Below are 18,187 nucleotides of genomic sequence, written 5' to 3' on the forward strand. Positions count from 1 at the left end.
ATAAATCACTATTTCCTAAACAACAAGACCTTCAGAATTAAGGAATCATTTCTTTAATGTGAACATAGTCGCCTGTTCCCCTCCCAGACCCTGAGGAATCCTGAAAATTAGTTTATAGACTTTATCTAACTTAAAAACAACATGGCCAGAAATTACTTATAATTAATAAAGCAATATGGAAACAGATTCATTAGGCTTTAGAAAATAGGAAAAAATATATAGGTTTTTAGTTTGAATTTTAGTTTGTATTCAGAGAAGCAAGAAAAAGACTGTAAACATGCCTTTCAACTACAGAGATCTGTGGGAGACTAAAAACGTTTTTTAATCTTCCCAAATATAAGTTTGCAACAACTCTCTAAACATACACATCACTTAAGATTTAGAGGCATCCTGTCCAAATCTTTTATACACAACCCTCCATCCAGTTTGCACTTGCTCAAGCAATAACATGTTGGAAAATGAAGGCACAATGCAAAAACTTAAGACGCTGCAGGAAACAAGGATGAGCTTTGCCGTCTAATGATTCATGTATCTGTTCTCAGGACCCTCCTCGGAGATGTGCGCCACGCACAGGAGGATACTAAGTCTTTTCAGTAGACAAACTGAGCAGTTCCACAGGCCTACGTATCACAAGGGCTTTAAAGAAAAGAAAGAAAAGGATAAAACTTGCCAGTGCACAGTCCTCACTCACACCTCTGACTTATTTAAAGTGGAACTGCAGACAAAAATTACTTGTGCAACAACAACTTCAAATGTAAACCAGAGCAATCCGACGTTGCGTGATGGTTTTGGAGCTCAGTTCTGCTACCGTATGCTGTCCAAGTAATGCACTCCTGGGTACAGAGCGTTAACAAGGAGAGCCAAGAGATTATTGCCATCTCGAAGACAATGTTCTGGATGCTTGATGAACTGAGAAGCCTGGGAGAGCTGCTCTTGATAATCCATGTACTGTTTGTTTGATGCCATAGATTCAAGAGCATTCAGTGCCTACAGACACAAGGGAAAATGCTGTTAGCTATGTATACTTCAGTCCACATCTTTCACAGGTGCAACAAACCAGCTGCATAATTCCACTGAAAGATCCTTATCTACTAGACATCATGGAATATTCTGAATAAAGCGTTTGTACAAATAAGATCCCATGATACTCATGTTTTCCAAGTTGTTCCTTCCCTGAGACACAATGAATATTTGATTTTAAGACTTGCTATGACTCCACAATATAAACATTGACATACATTTACATCATGCACTAAAGATATGGTCTTAGTGGAAATCAAAGTACACATCAAAATATAAACTGCAACAACATCTTACAGACATCTTTGACTTTCATAAATGTGTTATTTTGCTCCTAGTAATAATATTACAGGGACAGCACCAGGTTAGAAATTCTATGTTAAAAAATGTTCCTCACTTATGTTAATGATACCACCTATGATGAATGCTGGAATAATGTCTGAATAAATTTCATTTATTTCTCAGAGAACAGAAACAAGCTGTACCAAATAGATTACTCTGCTTTCATTTCTAGTCCACTACTCCTTCCTATTCTTATGCATCTACTTACTGAAATAACAATATGGATGGCGCACATACTGGAAAAGTAATATTTGTAATAGGGCTGTAAGTCCTGTTTCCACATAAGCAAATGTTAGGGCAAGTATCGTCTTAGTGTGACTACAACCTACACATTGTCCTCACAGGTTAGTTGGTTTGATTCCTTCAACCTGTTATGTTTCAAAGTTTCAGAATTCAGGGTTTATGGACACAAATACCTTTTATTTTTTAGTCTAAGACTAAACCAGTATCTTCATATTCATATAGAAGGCTGTATAAACAAGTTTACTTGGAGTCAACTTACGGTCACTTTAGCTTAGGGCTCAGACACACAATCCTCCAAACACAACCCAACAAGTTACCACCCATCAGCCAAAAACCACTGTGCCAGCTCAAGCCCATGACAATGGCCAGGTCAAGTACAGTAGTCAGACTCCACTTAAAGATGTTTCAAGCCATTATATTTTATCTTGCACTTGAGGTGAACTGGTATGTACGCATGATTGCTCACGACAGTTCAGCTGGACCCCAGAATACAACCAGCTGGCGCCCAAGAAGAAAGTCTATTAAAAACTCACACCACCACCAGGCCTACACTGCACCTGCCCTCATCCCTGGCAAATTCCAAGAGGGTATTTTGAAACAGAGCAAATGTTGCATGAATTTGTGATATACTCCTTTCCCCTGAGGACACAAGTGAGAGCAACAAACTATTTCTGAAATTCAGAGTATGGTTCCAGGTGTAAAAACAGTAGCAAAATGCAGAGGGTATTCAGGCATGAATAAAATCAAAAAGTTCACATGCAGACTTAGGCTGAAGCTCCAGTGCTTGCAGTGACCCCTGTGATCCCCACCTCACAACCCAAGATAGCACACCAAGAGCTCTCCAATAAGCTGATGACCAGCACACGATACCTGCTGGGCCTTCTGCGACAGCTTCGGCTCTGAACCCGCTTTCAGGCGGACCTGACTCTCTGCAGGAATCTGCACCAAGAGGAAGGCGGACAAACTGCGGGCAACCACCCGGAACCTTACACAGGGAAAAGGAGAGAGAAGGGGTCATCTAATTTGAAAGTCCTCAACGGCACAAATAAAAGTTCTATCCTGTGAGATATCTTTTGCATGGGGAACATAGTAGAGGATTTAGAGGATCATTTTTAAATGTGCAAAAAAAAATATATATATATATATATACACACACACACACACACATGCACTGCAGTATATTGTTATATACACTAAAGGATAGTATAATACCATATATATGGAATGCTGCACCTCCCTTGAGCTTAGCTACAGCCTTGAAGTCACATCTGAAATATTCATTTAACAACTTTTGAAACATCCACATCACCAAAACCAAAGGATGAGCTGAACAAGAGTAAGATTTCAGAGCAATTTCAACAGTGTCAGGTTCGCATCCCAAGAGGTCTTTATGAAGTTAAATACTATGTTGAATTGGTGTTTCACAAACATTTATGTATTTCTCCTTGGCATTCTTTCCATTTTAATATCTTACAGCCAAGTTTTCTCTGTCTCTTCAGAGAGCAAGCCCAGTAACAACCACGTATTTCTTTGAACATCTCTTAACACTTCCCAACACCTCAAGGTTAAGATGGAAAAGGCTGAGTGCGTATGATCGTACAAAATACTTGTGATGCGAACTGGAGCAATTTCTACAGATGAGGTTAAAACATTTTCCTCTAATAAACCTACAAAGTTAGAGATGGAAATGGAGCCAGAATCACACTCACTACAGTTACTCCAACTCACTAAAGCTTGGGTGCAAATAACTTTATACAGGCTTGGAGACAGCCTTGATTCAGAACACCTTTCAGCATTGCGCTGAACAGTCTGGATCCAGGCTGCAGCTTTTTCAATATAACTCACGATGACGCTTCAAATTCACTGAGCCTCCAATCCTTACCTGGGTGACAACGGAGACCTCCTGCCTAGCCCAATAGCACCAAGTATGCCAGAAGTCAGTCTCTCTTCAGCCAGCTGACTCTGTCTGCCCTGTATTGACAGCAGTGTCCGAATGACAAATTCGATCAGGACGGCATCATCTTGCTCCACCTGAATTAAGGATAACTGCATGGCTTTGTGCCACCAAAGAAACAGCTTTGCCTCCTCCTTTGCTGAGCTTTAGATAGATTAAAAAAAGTCAAAAGTATAGGTTAAGAATATTGCACTTTTCCCCAGTAGTCCTCTGAAGTGCTTAGGTGGTAAGTTAATGAAAGCTAATCTTAGCTTATCAGGCCCAGTGTAACTGTATCATCCCACAAATTACTGTCTAGCTGAAGCTCTTATTGTTAAGGACTTGATGTGGAAAAGTCAGCAGGTTTTAACAGTCTGTAAGAGGACAAAGAACAACACTTCAAGTTTTAAATCTCAGAATTAATAATATTGCAGCCGTAAGTATATTTAAGCCTATCTAGAACTTGGTCTAAAAGAGATGAAGCTAGATTTCTACTCCTTCCTTTACTCACTGTTAAAAAAAAAGAAAAAAAAAAAAGCTTAGGAAGCACTAGCTTTTGTTTCCACAATAACTTAAGTCTTTTTGATATTATCATCTAGAAGAGGAAACACCAAAGTCTTTTGCTGAGGAAAACACAACATCAAGTTCCCCTGTGATATTTTTAATTCTTCCCTAAACAACTGGGGTTGGAGTTAATGAGCTCAGGTTTTCCACATACAGCACCAGCACGAGCTTTCTGCAGCAGGCCATCCTCAGAATGTTCTACCCAGTTGTTTCTCATCCAGGCACCCACAGTTTTGAGGGTTTAAATGGCTGTGTAAGGTGGCTTTGCTATCTGCCCTCCACTTGGCAATGAAATTACTGCAACTGTAAACTCCCTGCATTGGTCAGGGTATTCTTTGAATTCCAAGAACACAGCGGGATTGTGCATTTTTCTAAAATGTTCTTTTCTCAGCAAATATCAACATTATCAACATTAAAATGCAAAGATATTCATCAACTTTACTAAATTCTGGCAATAATTTCTGCAATCTGTAAATACAGTTGTTACACATGTAAATACAAAATATTATCATTTTACTGTCAAAGCCATCTACAGCCATCCATCATGTTGTCCCACCTTGTTATTTAGTAAGATGTTTTATAGCAATATAGACCTCTAACTTTAGGCAATCGACCACGTATACTAGATTCAGATTTTGTTCAGAACTGTGACATTCTGCACTGCACAGCCATGAACATCAGATCTTTAAAGTATAACACTGAGCATTTGGCAAATAACCCATCCCACCTAGTGGACATGGAAAGTGGATCCCACAGTGATTTAGGATTTGCTTATAGTAATTATAATTGAGCAAAAATCTGGGCTACCATTGAAATCAAGCTTCTCTGATTTAAAATTGACCAAATTCCCTCTTGAGTTTCATCACATGGCTGTCATTGGGCGTGGGAAGGATGATGACATTTGTGGTATTATGGAAGGATTGACCATTACATCCAGCAGCCAGATTATAGTGACTGTACAACCACAGCCTTACTTAAAGGTCAGGGCACGTTCAGAAGACTGGAGCTCTGTACCTTGGATACACTTGCTCCAGCCATTTGCTAATGGTTTGCAGAATTTTCATTTCATTTGTAAGGGTCTGGTCAGTGTTTAGACATTGTAGCAGGTAGACGTATAGGGTCAAGTAACTTCCCAGAGACAGACATTCCTGTAGGAACTCCTCCATGGTTAGCTCAGGAACTTGGAGGGAGGCAAGGATAGGACCCCAGCCTAAATCCTGGTGGTGAGGATACTCTAAAAAGAAAGAAAAAGGACAGCATAAATAGTAAGAAAGCCATGCTTGGTAAAACCCAAGAACCTAGAACTACTTTGCTGTGTTCCTTCAAACTGTAGAATTCATACTGTTTTAGCTATGTTCCAAATAATCAGTTTGTGATACCACTGTGAGGGCTAGAAATAGAGAGTCCATTATTGTAGTACATTTCCTTGAGGTCAGAGTAAGATGTTTTCCCCGGGTTAACTCAGTATTCAATTTTAAATTTTTAGCAATGGAATTTTAACTATTCCTTCAGGTGAACTGGTAAGTTATCAAATAGAATGTGGCAGAAATCATTATGTCGATCTACAGGGTTTATGTGGGAGAAATTAAAAAAAAAAAAAAAAAAGCCACAGAATTTGAGAGATTTCCCAATAGTACTTCCCCCACTCACCCAATCCACTCCACAGAAGCCTCTAGGAGGGGATACAAATCTATGTGATTCATATTCAACGGGTATCAAAAGACTAATCAATGCTCTTGCTTGACAAGTGGCAGACCAAGACACCCTCCTACCTTCGTTGAAGTAAGCTGTGATACAAGCTTCTGTCATCTCTGCCATATGTCGGACAGAGGCCAGGCTCTGGCACGCCGCTGTAAGAAGCGGCATCGCCAGCGATCCGTGCACTTTACTGTCAACCCACTTTCGCAGGCTTCCTCGCAACGACTCAGCTGTTGTAACACTCGAGTTGTTCATCATCATCAGGGTTTCCGTAAAGAGACTGCTGAGGGCCATATGACGCGTCTGCAGATCCATATCTGAAAGTCAGATATAAGAGAAATACAAACAATTTCAGTAAATGAAGGTTAGACCCTAGGTGACCTAAATTCAACTTCAAACATTTCTTTAGGTCCTGAGAAAAGTCACTTTTTCCATTACATACCTGCAATAAGATACTTGCTTATAACAGCCTATTTCCCTGGTGATTTAAATCATAAATTGCCAAACAGCCAGAGACAGCTGACAACACTGTACAGCACCCAGCATATCTAACCTATTTTTCAGTTAGGGACTTGCAGCACTACTATAGTGCAAATAAATTGAATAGTAAAGCATGTTTACAGTCTCCAAGAAAATGTAGGTATAAAACTACAACTTAAAGCACAACTCAGAGCTAAATCACCACGTTAACGATTCAATTTGAAATATGATCAGGTTGAGCCCTGAGATTTTGTAATCCTCTCGTGCATTTTAGACTACCTGCCAATCCCAGTGTCTAAATACAGAAACTTTTTCTTGAAGCCACCTCTCATCATTGTCTCACCGTGGCATTAACACGGGCCACGTATAAGCGTCCTTGAAGCACACACATTTTCTGCACTCAGCTCTTAAGAGTGGTCACAGAGTAGAACTTGCCATGTGTCAATGAAGAAACAGCATTGCTTTAAAAAAAGCTTTCAAACAACGTCACAGGTTGTAGCAAGGGAAAATTTCAACTGCATGTGTCAGAAAAAGAAAAATGCATAAAGAGGGACTAATTATCAGAAAAAAACTGCCCAACATGGCTATGAAGTCTCCAAAGCATCTACAACTCTCTTCAGGTCGAGCACAAAAACTAAATGATGCACACCATCACTCTCCTGCCACAATCACCAGGGCTCCTACTCCACTCCACAGGCTGGTTGTGCTGGGTGAACAAAGAATTCTTCCAACTCGCTCCTTGGCTGTCCTACAGAATTTCCCTAAGTTGCAATACGAATACTGGAACACACTTAGTGTCATAAATTTTCAAATTGAAAATTTTCCACACAAAATCATTTTTATTCAGCTAGTGCTTGGGGAGAAATAGTAAGAAAGTTGTCTGCAGTCTCAGGAAGGTAAGTTGCTAGAATCACAGCATGAATACAACCTTGACAACACAAAGCAAAAGTTTCCTAATATAGGGAACACTTCTGTTCACTTTTGCTAGTACATTTGTGTGGGTCACAGACAGGAGGAGATATGACTGCTAACAAGCTCTTCACTGTAATACAGCAAAATGACTGATTCGAATACTTATTCCGCTTGAAGGAAGGTCAGGGTGGTACTAGTACCAAAAAATAGGTCAATATAAACCCTGTGGGTACACACATGCCATACTACTAATATACATCATTATAACTTCCCTACTTCAATATTGTAAGCTTTCCTGATTATACAGTGTTTTAGAATTCCTGTTTTAGAATCATTAGGGACTGAGGGTGTGTATTCAAAAGTCTCTGGGGGAAGAGAAGGTGGGGGAAACATTTATAGCAAAGAAAACTCCCCTAAACTTTGTACTTTAAAGGTTCTTCATGTTCAAACCAGTGATTTTGGGGCAAAATCCGTATCTAACGAATCTAACACTCTTGGACTAGGAACACTGTATGTTGGCCAGTTTTACTTGCAACATAAAAAAAATGTTTTTTTCGGTTGGTCCTAGCCCACTTGACAGCTCTTTGAAGGATCATATTTTTGCTTTGTGTTCATATATTACCTAAAGCAACATGCTCTACTCATAAGGGAGACATTACGGCAATACAATTACATAGTCAACAGAAGTCCAAAAATCCACGCACTAGAATGAAGGATCTTGACAGCTTTAAAACAAATCGTCACCTCATTAATACGAACCTGGAGGATTAAAGATGATTATATCATCTAGCAGCTTGGACATTTCTTGCTCCAAAACTGCAAGAGTAATCTTTCCACTTTGCTCTAAGGTGCTAAGAAACTGAACGACTTGGTGAATGTATGTTCGGCATTTCAGCGTAGCATCCTGTTGATTAAAAATAACAACAACAATGCTTAGTATTATTTCCATGGTCTATAGATGACATAGAAAAGGCAGATCTTTCAAAAGACTAAAAGAGCTTAGAGACACTGCAAAACCAATTCAACTTACAAGGTGGATATGACTGTCTGAAGATGCGCCAAAGCCTGCTGAGATTTTTAGGAGTTTAACTATCAGTTCAGCTGCTGCATCCCTGGCAAGGATTACAGAAGGAGGATAGTGGCTGTTGCAGTAGCTGATGATGCTTTGGTAAGATGAGATGTCCACAAGCTGCCAAGGAAGGGAGCTGGTCTGTCCAAGGAGATTAATTACTGGTGACTCCTGAAGATTTAAAGACATGATTCTAAGTTCTTCTTTGTTGTTTTAAATTAACACTTACAATACTTAATGTCAGAAGTAAATTCAGATGCCAAAATTTAAAGTAGGCAGAACATTATACTGGTTACATCAAGTATTTCTTATTTGCACATGCACTAGAATATAGGGTTCAGAAATAAGGAGTCTGACATTTAGGCCAAGTTGCCACAGGAGTGTCCTGGGAGGCAAAAGCAGAGTAACAGCATGCCAGTTGAAACACATTCCTGGAGGCTAAAAAGAAATTCCTAAGACTGACTCATACAAGATACCTATAGGTATCTTTTGAAGCTCAAGAAGCTTCTATACGCAAAAATATTCAGGGCAAAACCAGCCTGCTACCCACAAACTTCAGTAGTTTTCCTAAGCTCAAATACATTGTTGTTGACCAAAGGCTGCAGGTAACATCTTGACATAGTAGCATTCAATGTCTCATGGGAAATGGAAAACAGAAGACACTGCATATGGAAGAAAGCAGATGTGAAATAGGATCTCTTGGAGATTTCTCAGACCTTCCGGAAGCAGTGCACTGAATCAGACTGTATCATGCAAGATTTACCTATATAGAGCTCTTAACAAATGCAAAGTTTTGAAAGTTCACTGGGAAACACCCAGTGTTTCTCCTTCCTAGTCCAATACTTGTTTTCTTTCTCAGGCAAATAGTGAAATGCAAGCATAAATGGGACAAGTGCTGAGGAATCAGAGATAATGAAATCTGTCCTGAGAGCAAGAGAAAGAATTCAACCAATTTCAAGAGATGCAGTAAACTTTTCCTAGTAACTCATCATAAACAGACATTGAGAGGCTTCTCAAAAATATATTTGGTCTTCAGGATATTGTATCACTGTGCCATGCCATCACAGTCTATATGTCGTATTGAGTTAGAAGGGGTGCATTTTATGGTAAGAAATAAATGTTTGCAGAAGCAGTTCTGTGGCCTTATAAATAACTTCCTGGAAAACATGTTAAAGTAGATGAATGGATATTTTCCTCTTAGACAGTTATAAAAGTATAAAGCCTGATTCCAACTACATCAAACCAGAGGAGAGACATTTCCAAGTTTATTGTTTTATAGTTTTGGGTGATTAGAGCTGGAAGCCTGCACCATATGGAGCCTGGTTTAGCTCCTTAACAAAACGAAACGTCCTTAACAAAAGGAAAAGCTATCCTGACGCTGTAGGGGAAACAGATAAGGGCAGCATCACACTAGCCACACTTAAAAATGCAGCGATAAAATCAGTAAGTTATGTATGTCCCTGCAGAAGGGAAAAAGGCTACCGCAGAACCTGGAACAACTCAGCTGATGAGTGGACACACTCATTTGTAGACCCCAATAATATTACTATTAAGAGTCTCATTTTGCTATAAAAGGAAAAGCAATTGCACAGTATCTGTACATAGTAACTACAATTTAGAAACACTAATGAAATTAATCCTATGTATTTGTTCCTCCCCATACCCAGAGTCACTTTGTAACTTCTGGAAACTGTCAGTAGTTATTTGTTTTCTCTTTAAACACAACTGGATCACAGCTCTTACAGAAATGCCTTAAAATGAATAGCAACTCTTTCTTTCTCATCCAACTGAGACAAGAAGTCCCACGTAAGTATTTAAGTCTCAGCCATCTCAGGAATACTACCGTGCTCTACACTTATGGATAAAATGTTTCTGTGTTAATCATCCCACAAGTGAGGAAGTAGTAAAGCCTGTCTCCATGCCCGCAAAGTGTTGTTCTTCAACGACAGACACGTGTGACCCTTTGCAAAACTTACCTCTTTGCCTATAAGTTGTTCCTCCTTTGCCAACAGGACCATCATATACAGCAGACAGACAATCATGTTGTGAGTCTCAGGATGGGGGTTGGGATTCCAGGCATCAGAGAGGACACTGACCCAGTTTATTTCACATAAAACATAACCCAAGAATAAGAAACAACTCTTGGGGCTGCCTCTTTCAACCTAACAAGGAAAAATAAAAAAGAAAAGGCATATAAAATGGTGTAAAATAAACACAAATCTATACTTTTCAGCTCCTTAACCAAACATAAATCCACAGCAGCATTCTAGGTCAACAGAGGAGCAGGAAGACACCATCTCTCCATCACTTTTGCCCATCACCAAGAGTCATCCGTGTAACCTTCTATCCCTCTCAAACAACTGGTACTGCAGGCCAAACTACTGCAAACCAGAAAGAAATAATCTATTAAGTTTAGTTGCATGATTGCAAACTTTTCTTTTTAAAAAAGGAAAAGACAACTAAAAAGCTCTAACATCTGTTTAGAAGTGCATGAAGAACTCAATCCATCACACCAGCATGGCAATATAATGATCACAACAGGACCAAATTGATAACAAGTGTAATTATTTCCAAGAGGTATAAACACCCCATGATAACAGGCTAGAAGTAAGCCTGTTGTGAACACTGCCCACTATCCTTAGGGTCCTAGTAGTATCTATTGTTTTATCTTCCTCACTAATGAACACTGATCAAACTCTAAGCCTTTTATAGCAAGTTTACTGTGAGGTTGTTTTGGTCTCCCTCCCACTCCCCCCCACCCCGCCAAAGTCAAACACTGGGTAAAGACTGCATTGTGAACAGTCACGAACGCTGAAGGAGCCTGAAGGATTAAACCAACAGCACAGCCTCAGGGTAAAGGACATTAGTCCTTTTTCCTGCCACAGAAACCCTATGAGCCTGTACAAGTCCTTATGGGACAGAGGCCTCAATAATTAGGTGTCAGATCTGTGCATCAGCAACATCAACGTACGGGCACGCAATTCTCTGCCAAATTAGCCAGGGTACAAAATACGGAGCTAATGCTCTCATCCAGCTGAGAAGATGGATAGTATCTGATACAGCATAACAGTTCACTTATACAAAGTCAACTTACCAACATTTTGTGAACAAATTTGAATCAGCCCCCAAAGGTGCCAAAAACAGACATGTTATATCAAGCTAAGGCATGCTTTTAATAATTGCCAGTGGCTTAAAATTTGATTCACTGCATCAGCTGAGACTTCTCAGCCTCAGTTCTCAATCTGTTACAGCATTTCCCTACCTTTGTAGAGTGTTACAAGAACAACACAGTAATAACAAAGCATGAACGCTAATTATGCATGTATTAATAAATGCCATATTCAGATACAGCAGTGAGACTACAAGGTCTGCCTTACAGCTTCCCAAAACTTTGTATAAGACCCAATAACACTCCTTCACAAATATAATGAATCACAATTCATGCTTGAATTCTGCAACAAATTTTAAAAGCTTACTGGCTAAAGAACTGTCTGCAGCCTTCCATTACTTCCAAGGACAACAAAGATTATGAGTTTAATTCAATACATACTAGGTACTCACTTTAAAGAACTCTTCCATAAGCAGTCGGTCTGGATGCATTTCCTTCCATGGAAGCCTTCTGAATTCAGTATGGAAAGCATAGAGAATAAACTCTGGCATTTTAGGGGCTGTGCAACATTCGCAGTAATACATTAGATGCAACCAGAGAGCCCCATGGTGACCTGGCAACAGCTTGTCTAGATTAAAAGGAAATAGTCCAATTAACATCAGGAAAAAATCCAGGGAAGCTTGGTTACAGGAGAAAAGCCCAGTTTTCAAGACAACAAATGAGACCGCAGAATTAGTGAAGAATTAGTGAATCTTGAATCTTAGCTGCTGCTGATGACATGTTGCATGGGGTTATTTATTTATTTCTATAACATTAGTTTGAATCTTGTTCATCCCTAGAAGTTGTTGGCTGTCAAGCAGTATCTGTGAAATGAATTGGTAGGTATTTTCCATTCCTGTCTCCAGCTATGCATTAGTCACAATACACACTTAAATATAAGCTCAGAATGACTGAACCTGGAGATTAAGTTACCCTTACAAGCTAGCTGCTGAGACACATGCATTGGTCGCTGTTATATGCTACTGCACATGTTGTATGGGCACTAACATGTGGAATGGAGTCGCGCACTTCGCACTAAAGCTCACTGTTTTGCTTTCCTTCTTGTTAACTTTACCATCTGATAACCCTCTATCAACCTCTTTCTCTGTCCATGCCTCAGAAACAGTCATCTTTTAAGGCAGAGATAAACATGCTGTTGGTACCACTGCAGTCTTCATCTTAGCTAAAAGTTCATAACAAATGGAAGAATCATTCCTTGTCCCAAATCTCAAAAAATGTGTTTTGATGAGCTAGAAAGTGCCACTAAATTGAAACAGTGTGGACCTCACTCACCTTTAAAGCTCTCGTGCAAACGCTCGATGCAGTCTGTAAACAAACAGACCATGCTGGATGCTACAGCAGTGTCACTCTCTAACCAAGGGTAGCAGGGCTGGTTACTTGAGAAAACAGAGGAAGTGAAGCAATATAAAGTTCAGTGCTGACTTAGCAGCATAAACGCTTTGATAATTTAAATACTGGAAATCATAATAGACCAATATGGTACAAAGTATCAGCAGTCCTTTCAAGTTCAACTCTTTAGGACTCCCTCTTCCTTTCTTAAAATAGGAAGATACTTTAATGTCACAGTGAAGGTCCTCAGTACCATTGAGTAAGCAGAGATTGCTTGTTTGATATTTCATAATTGAACTGCAGATCAAAAAGCAGGAATTTCTGAATGTCAGCACATATCGCCAGCAATCAACCTTCTACTCAAAGGCTGGAGATGTATTCACAGCTCAGAAGGCATTTGTACTTGGAAGAAGGTTGAATTTAAGTATATAATATCAAAAATAACTCTTCTTGTGAAAAGAGAGACAAGGAAGACAACCACCAGTAGACCATCATAGGAGAGATTTGGCCAGATATCTCTTTACACGCTACTGGCATTTGAGGTTGTACTTGTTTAGGTATTTGGAGATGGTGTTTGGTTTTCTTAAACTAGAGTTACCTGTATTGCGGAAACTTAAAAAAAAGAATAAATAAAATCTAAATAACATATTTTAATGCATTTCCAGAAGTAATTGCAATCCATGTTTTTCTCACCTCCACTTCTCAAGCAGTAATTGGTTATATTTCTTGTATCTCTTCTACAACAAGTCATGGAAAATTGAGCAACATATGATTTAGTTCCATAACCGTTAAGGATATGACACAAGTTACAGCTATTTAAATGAAGGGTTACAATATAATCATGAATTGGAAGAAAAAAAATCAGGTGACAAAGAAATCCATTTCTTCACCACAGCTAAGCCCTTACTTTAGCAAAAATTGATTTAATTTTGAAATGCAAAAGTATATACCTTGCATCTTCCTTATCTAAGACCAGTATCCATGGTTTAAAGAGTCCAGCAATGACTGAATACAAGGACTGCAATGCTAGGAAAAAAAAACAAAGCATAAAAGTTTGTCTAGAGTTAGCACCATCCAAATCAGTTTTCCAAACTCAGATAACACGACTTTTACTTATTCCAACATTAAATCAGTTCTGCAGGGTCAAGTAAAAAATTAAAGCACAATATGACTGTTATTAACTTCAGTTAACAAAACAATTGTACTGCATGACCATAAGATAGTGCCAACATATCCTGTTCATATTTTAACGGACTCATCATTGCACCAATACAGAGCAACAAGGATTTTCTGAAGGCTGGCTAAGTACAGCAACTGAAACACAGCCCTTCCCAGCACTGCAGCTCCCAGGGTCTCCTAGTGCTGAGAGGATAGCAAACTCTTTAGGATGGCACTGACATTCTTGCAGAAACCTTTGCAGTTAGGATTTTATTGTATATTTAAATGAAACTATTTTCAACAGAAGAAATTAAGAACAGAATGAGTGTCTCTAAGTCATTAGATTTTTTTTTAGACACACTACCTGCTAGAATTCTGTTACTGCCCACAGGCTCCTGGGCTAAACTGAGGACTTCCGTGTCAATAAGCCGTTTAGTAAGATACTCCAGAAACGTATTCACTTCAGCCACGTAAGGCCTCCACTTTGAAAACAGGCCAAAGGTCCTGAAGTGCACTGAAGCCAGACGGAGTTTGCAGAAAGAGGTGGAAAGCCATTCTATTGTCTCTCTGATCTGTGAGAAGCAGAAAGTTTTTAATTAGCTAAAGGCTAATACAGCACAGCAGTGCTGTTTGTTCCTGGCAGTCATCTGTTTCAGCTGCAAAATGTAGTTAATCAACCAGAGAAGTGCCCACCTGTTCTGCAGAGAGCAGAGCTTCTGCAGCATCCCGCAATACAGGACTTCTGGTAGAATCACTCTTCTTGAAGTTTCCCTGTTCAGTCACCAAGGAGCCACAGCCCAAAGCTTTCAGTGATGCCTTCCAACAGTCAGGGCTCAGAAGCTGCTCCGAAGAGCCTAGCAAAAGGAGAAAGTAAACGTACTTACGAAAGTCATGATAAGGATATCAATTCTTTTCTTAATATGAGTTAGGGAAGTCTGAAAAAGGAGCTACCTACTTTTTTAAAAAAAGGTAAGGCATTAATTTGAAAATCTCAAGTTTAAGGGTAAAGCACATTAATTCCCAAACGCAGGAAATATGGATGCCAAAAAGGAATGTTAAATACCTTCTTCTTGGAGAGTTTCCAAGCACTTGATACACCCCTGGCTACAAAAGCATATTAACAGATAGTTGCTGCTCATCACATAGTTTGACAGAAAGCAAGTATTGTTGTTCCCATTTTAGAGGCACAGCAGATTACAGGTAGAATCTAATGTCAAACAGAACATGTACAGCAGACTTCAGTATCAGTCCCATGTCTTCATAATTCTTGGTTGGACAATGAAGACTGCTCAAGAACAGGGATGCTGCATCGCAAATGGTGGCATAATTATGAAGTGCTTCCTTTAACAGAACGCTGCTCTTTGCCCCTTTTTCTGCAACATGGGCTAAAAAAATCTGTCATCACCAATATGTGTAGTTTGGACGGCAGAAGAATGCTGCTTGCTAGTATAGCTAAATTATATCTAATGAAAACATATCACATAGCACGCAAGTAAAAGTGCGTAAAGAAACATGGGGGGGGGGGGGAAGGAAGGTAAATCATTCTGTGTTTGTTCCTGTAACCTTTTCTGGCCTAAAAACACGGATTGCGTTCAATAAAGTTCTGAATGAAAGAGGTGGAATACACTGGTTCAGATACTCACTTTGCACGAACAATCTTAAAAAATCACTATAGTGATCAGGGAACTGATACTGCAGAAGATTAGTCCAATGCTTGCAGAAGATATTAAATGGCATTAAAATATCTTCTTCAGGTTCAAGGCCACATGCATTGAGAGCCAGGTGAATAGATTCCAGAAGCCTGGTACGTTCAGATAAAGGTGGCTTAGTAATGCTTAGCCATTGCGTAAGGTCAAACTAAAACAGAGGACAGGAAACTTATAAGTAGAAGCTTTACCATTTAAATAACAGTCACAATACCTTTGAGAAGACAGGGGTAGAAATTGTTAGGGAATTTTTTTTTAATACATATATCAGGTCTGTCTTGAATAGAGTCAATGAAATGCAAATATGTGTCTCAGAATCAAGGTAACCCTCTCTAAAGGGATATTTAGCATTTATTTTCAGCCTATTAGCCCATCAGCCTAAGTTCCTGGCTCCATGAAACAACCCTTTATGTGTTCTCCAATTCAGAAAACGTATGCAAATTTGCACACTTTGGTACCACTGCCAAACTTTAACACTTGCAAGCTGGGCTGATCTTCATAGTTCGTAAAACCAGGTAGCAAGGCAAGGCCTTTGCAGACTCGAGGCTGCCCGTTCAGACCTAGCTCAGCACTGACAACGTTGATTTTTGATGCTAAGGACAGCTCAAATTTGATCACCTGCTACCAGCTGTCAAACCCTATCTGTATATAGCCAATGAACAGAATACGTGCAATATCAAAGTATATGCTAACGTCAGTGATCATACAGGGAGCCAGTATCATGCAGCCCTGAAACTGGAGACATGCAAATTACTTGTTCTTCTCTAACACTGGTATTTTTTAAAGACTGCATATGTGGCACCAGTGTCCTTTCCAGCTAACAGAGGTCAGAGATTCAGCCATCATTCCCATTTATTTTAAATGTGACTGGGACTGACTAGCTTTTGTGATTATTACCTCTGCAGAGATATCAGAGGGAAGAAGCCATCAGGAGCTTCTATACTCTCATAACAAGAGTAAGGATACAGGGAAGAGGCAGTCCAAGGTGACGCTATCTGGGCTAGAAAAGGGTAGTGAAGTTTCCTGTTCAGTCTTGCACCCAGCCCCTCTTCAACTTAAACACAACAAGCACCATTCAGATGAGCACCACAGACACAAATCTGGTATTTTAAAATACCTCTGATGACTGGTTCTGTAGATCTCTTCCTTCTCAAGCCTAAAGTCATAGTCTTTACGCATTCAACAACCACACAAGCAACCCACAAACCAGCAAAACAGGCCATTTACCCTGCTGAGCAGGGAGGTTGGACTAGATGATCTCCAGAGGTCCCTTCCAACCTTATTGATTCTATGATTCATGAGTATTTTACCTTTGTCAGCAGCATGAAGACAACGTCACTGTTATCCTCACTCAGAAAGGCCACAACTTTCTCATACAAAGTCACAAACTCACTGGGAGAGGCAACAGGAGTGAAGTAAGGAGAGAGAAGAGTACAGAGCCTTCGATTCTGGAGGATTGTCTGAAGGAGACGCTTGCACTCTGATTTGGTCCTACTGATAAACACCTGAAATCAGGAATGGAGAGAAAAAAGTGGCCCATCATGAATCTATTGGAAAAATACCTCTTTAAGCTTTTTGTCAGGTCAAATATATTTTTTTGCCCCCCAAAAACAGCTTTCTCAAAAACAAAGATAAGCTGTATGTGATCAGCTTCAATTAAATACTTCTACTCCACAAAATCTAATTGTAAAATAAACGTGTTTACCTAGCACGCTTAAGAACAGTGCTTGTGGCCACAGAAACTGCTTAAAAATATGCAGAGCGCCAGTCTTCCTCATGGCTTAACAAAAGAAAACAAATCTATATTTCGGCAGCACTGGCTGACTTCAGTAAAAATTTAAACACAACTATGAATATGAAGAGCCGACCCACACCTCAGCTGCCAAAGGCACTTAAGGACAGTTGTACATGGAAACAAATAGCATTTAAGAGATCGAAATAACTACTGGGGCACAAAGTAGAGACTAACGTTTTTTGTTTTTTCCCCACAGAGGCTGACAACACATATGCCAGCTCGGAAATAATCAATAACAGCAAACCACACGCAAAACTCTTAAGCACTGCAACTACCTAAAATTTAAGTATCCCACAGACAATCCAGCCTACTTCAGCATTTAACTACCACATTGAGTATTTATTGGCACTAAGCAGGCATCTCAGAGCAGCAGGGTTTTTTTTTTTTTTGCTTGTACAAAGCTTAAATTCTTCTATAAGCTATGCATGCGATACAGTTAGCTAAGATAAGAATGGAGAAGCTCAAAAATCAATTTAAGCTTCCGAAGGTGTTAGACCTTCAATATCAGCAGGCTATTGGTGTACATGTTAGGCATGCAAAACTAGAGAGAATAAACTCACTTGGCCTAGAATCTCGATGCAGGAAGAGAAGAACTGCCTTGTGGGAGGGTTGCGCTGGGTTTCATCACACACATACTCCACTAATGTGAAAAACAGACTAATTCCAACTTTCTGAATTGCAGGTAGAGGCTGCACCTTGTAGATATTTATTAAGGCTCTGTTAAAAAAAAAAAAAAAGGCAGGTCAAACTTAAGTACGGAAATCCATCT

The 18,187-nt window shown here is 39.5% G+C and overlaps 1 protein-coding gene across 4 annotated transcripts in view; it reads right to left on the reverse strand.

The window, feature by feature from the left end:
* Window positions 1-297: 297 nt before the first annotated feature.
* The window catches only part of EPG5 (ectopic P-granules 5 autophagy tethering factor), a 56,536-nt gene continuing 38,646 nt past the window's right edge, over window positions 298-18,187 (reverse strand). For 3 of the 4 annotated variants that reach the window (XM_062599235.1, XM_062599237.1, XM_062599238.1), the window contains 16 exons: window positions 17,979-18,135; window positions 16,934-17,128; window positions 15,561-15,774; window positions 14,611-14,771; window positions 14,282-14,489; window positions 13,710-13,785; window positions 12,703-12,806; window positions 11,823-11,998; window positions 10,238-10,423; window positions 8,223-8,432; window positions 7,952-8,096; window positions 5,875-6,117; window positions 5,117-5,336; window positions 3,488-3,703; window positions 2,476-2,590; window positions 298-987 (listed from right to left, as the gene is read on the reverse strand). In XM_062599235.1, coding sequence (XP_062455219.1) covers window positions 805-987; window positions 2,476-2,590; window positions 3,488-3,703; window positions 5,117-5,336; window positions 5,875-6,117; window positions 7,952-8,096; window positions 8,223-8,432; window positions 10,238-10,423; window positions 11,823-11,998; window positions 12,703-12,806; window positions 13,710-13,785; window positions 14,282-14,489; window positions 14,611-14,771; window positions 15,561-15,774; window positions 16,934-17,128; window positions 17,979-18,135 — 2,809 coding nt within the window. In that variant the 3' untranslated portion in view covers window positions 298-804. Of the gene's footprint in view, window positions 988-2,475; window positions 2,591-3,487; window positions 3,704-5,116; window positions 5,337-5,874; window positions 6,118-7,951; window positions 8,097-8,222; window positions 8,433-10,237; window positions 10,424-11,822; window positions 11,999-12,702; window positions 12,807-13,709; window positions 13,786-14,281; window positions 14,490-14,610; window positions 14,772-15,560; window positions 15,775-16,933; window positions 17,129-17,978; window positions 18,136-18,187 lie in introns of those variants that run through there. The other variant, XM_062599236.1, reaches the window with a different exon arrangement.

Source organism: Rhea pennata, chromosome Z, assembly GCF_028389875.1.
Source record: "Rhea pennata isolate bPtePen1 chromosome Z, bPtePen1.pri, whole genome shotgun sequence".
Taxonomy (NCBI): domain Eukaryota; kingdom Metazoa; phylum Chordata; class Aves; order Rheiformes; family Rheidae; genus Rhea; species Rhea pennata.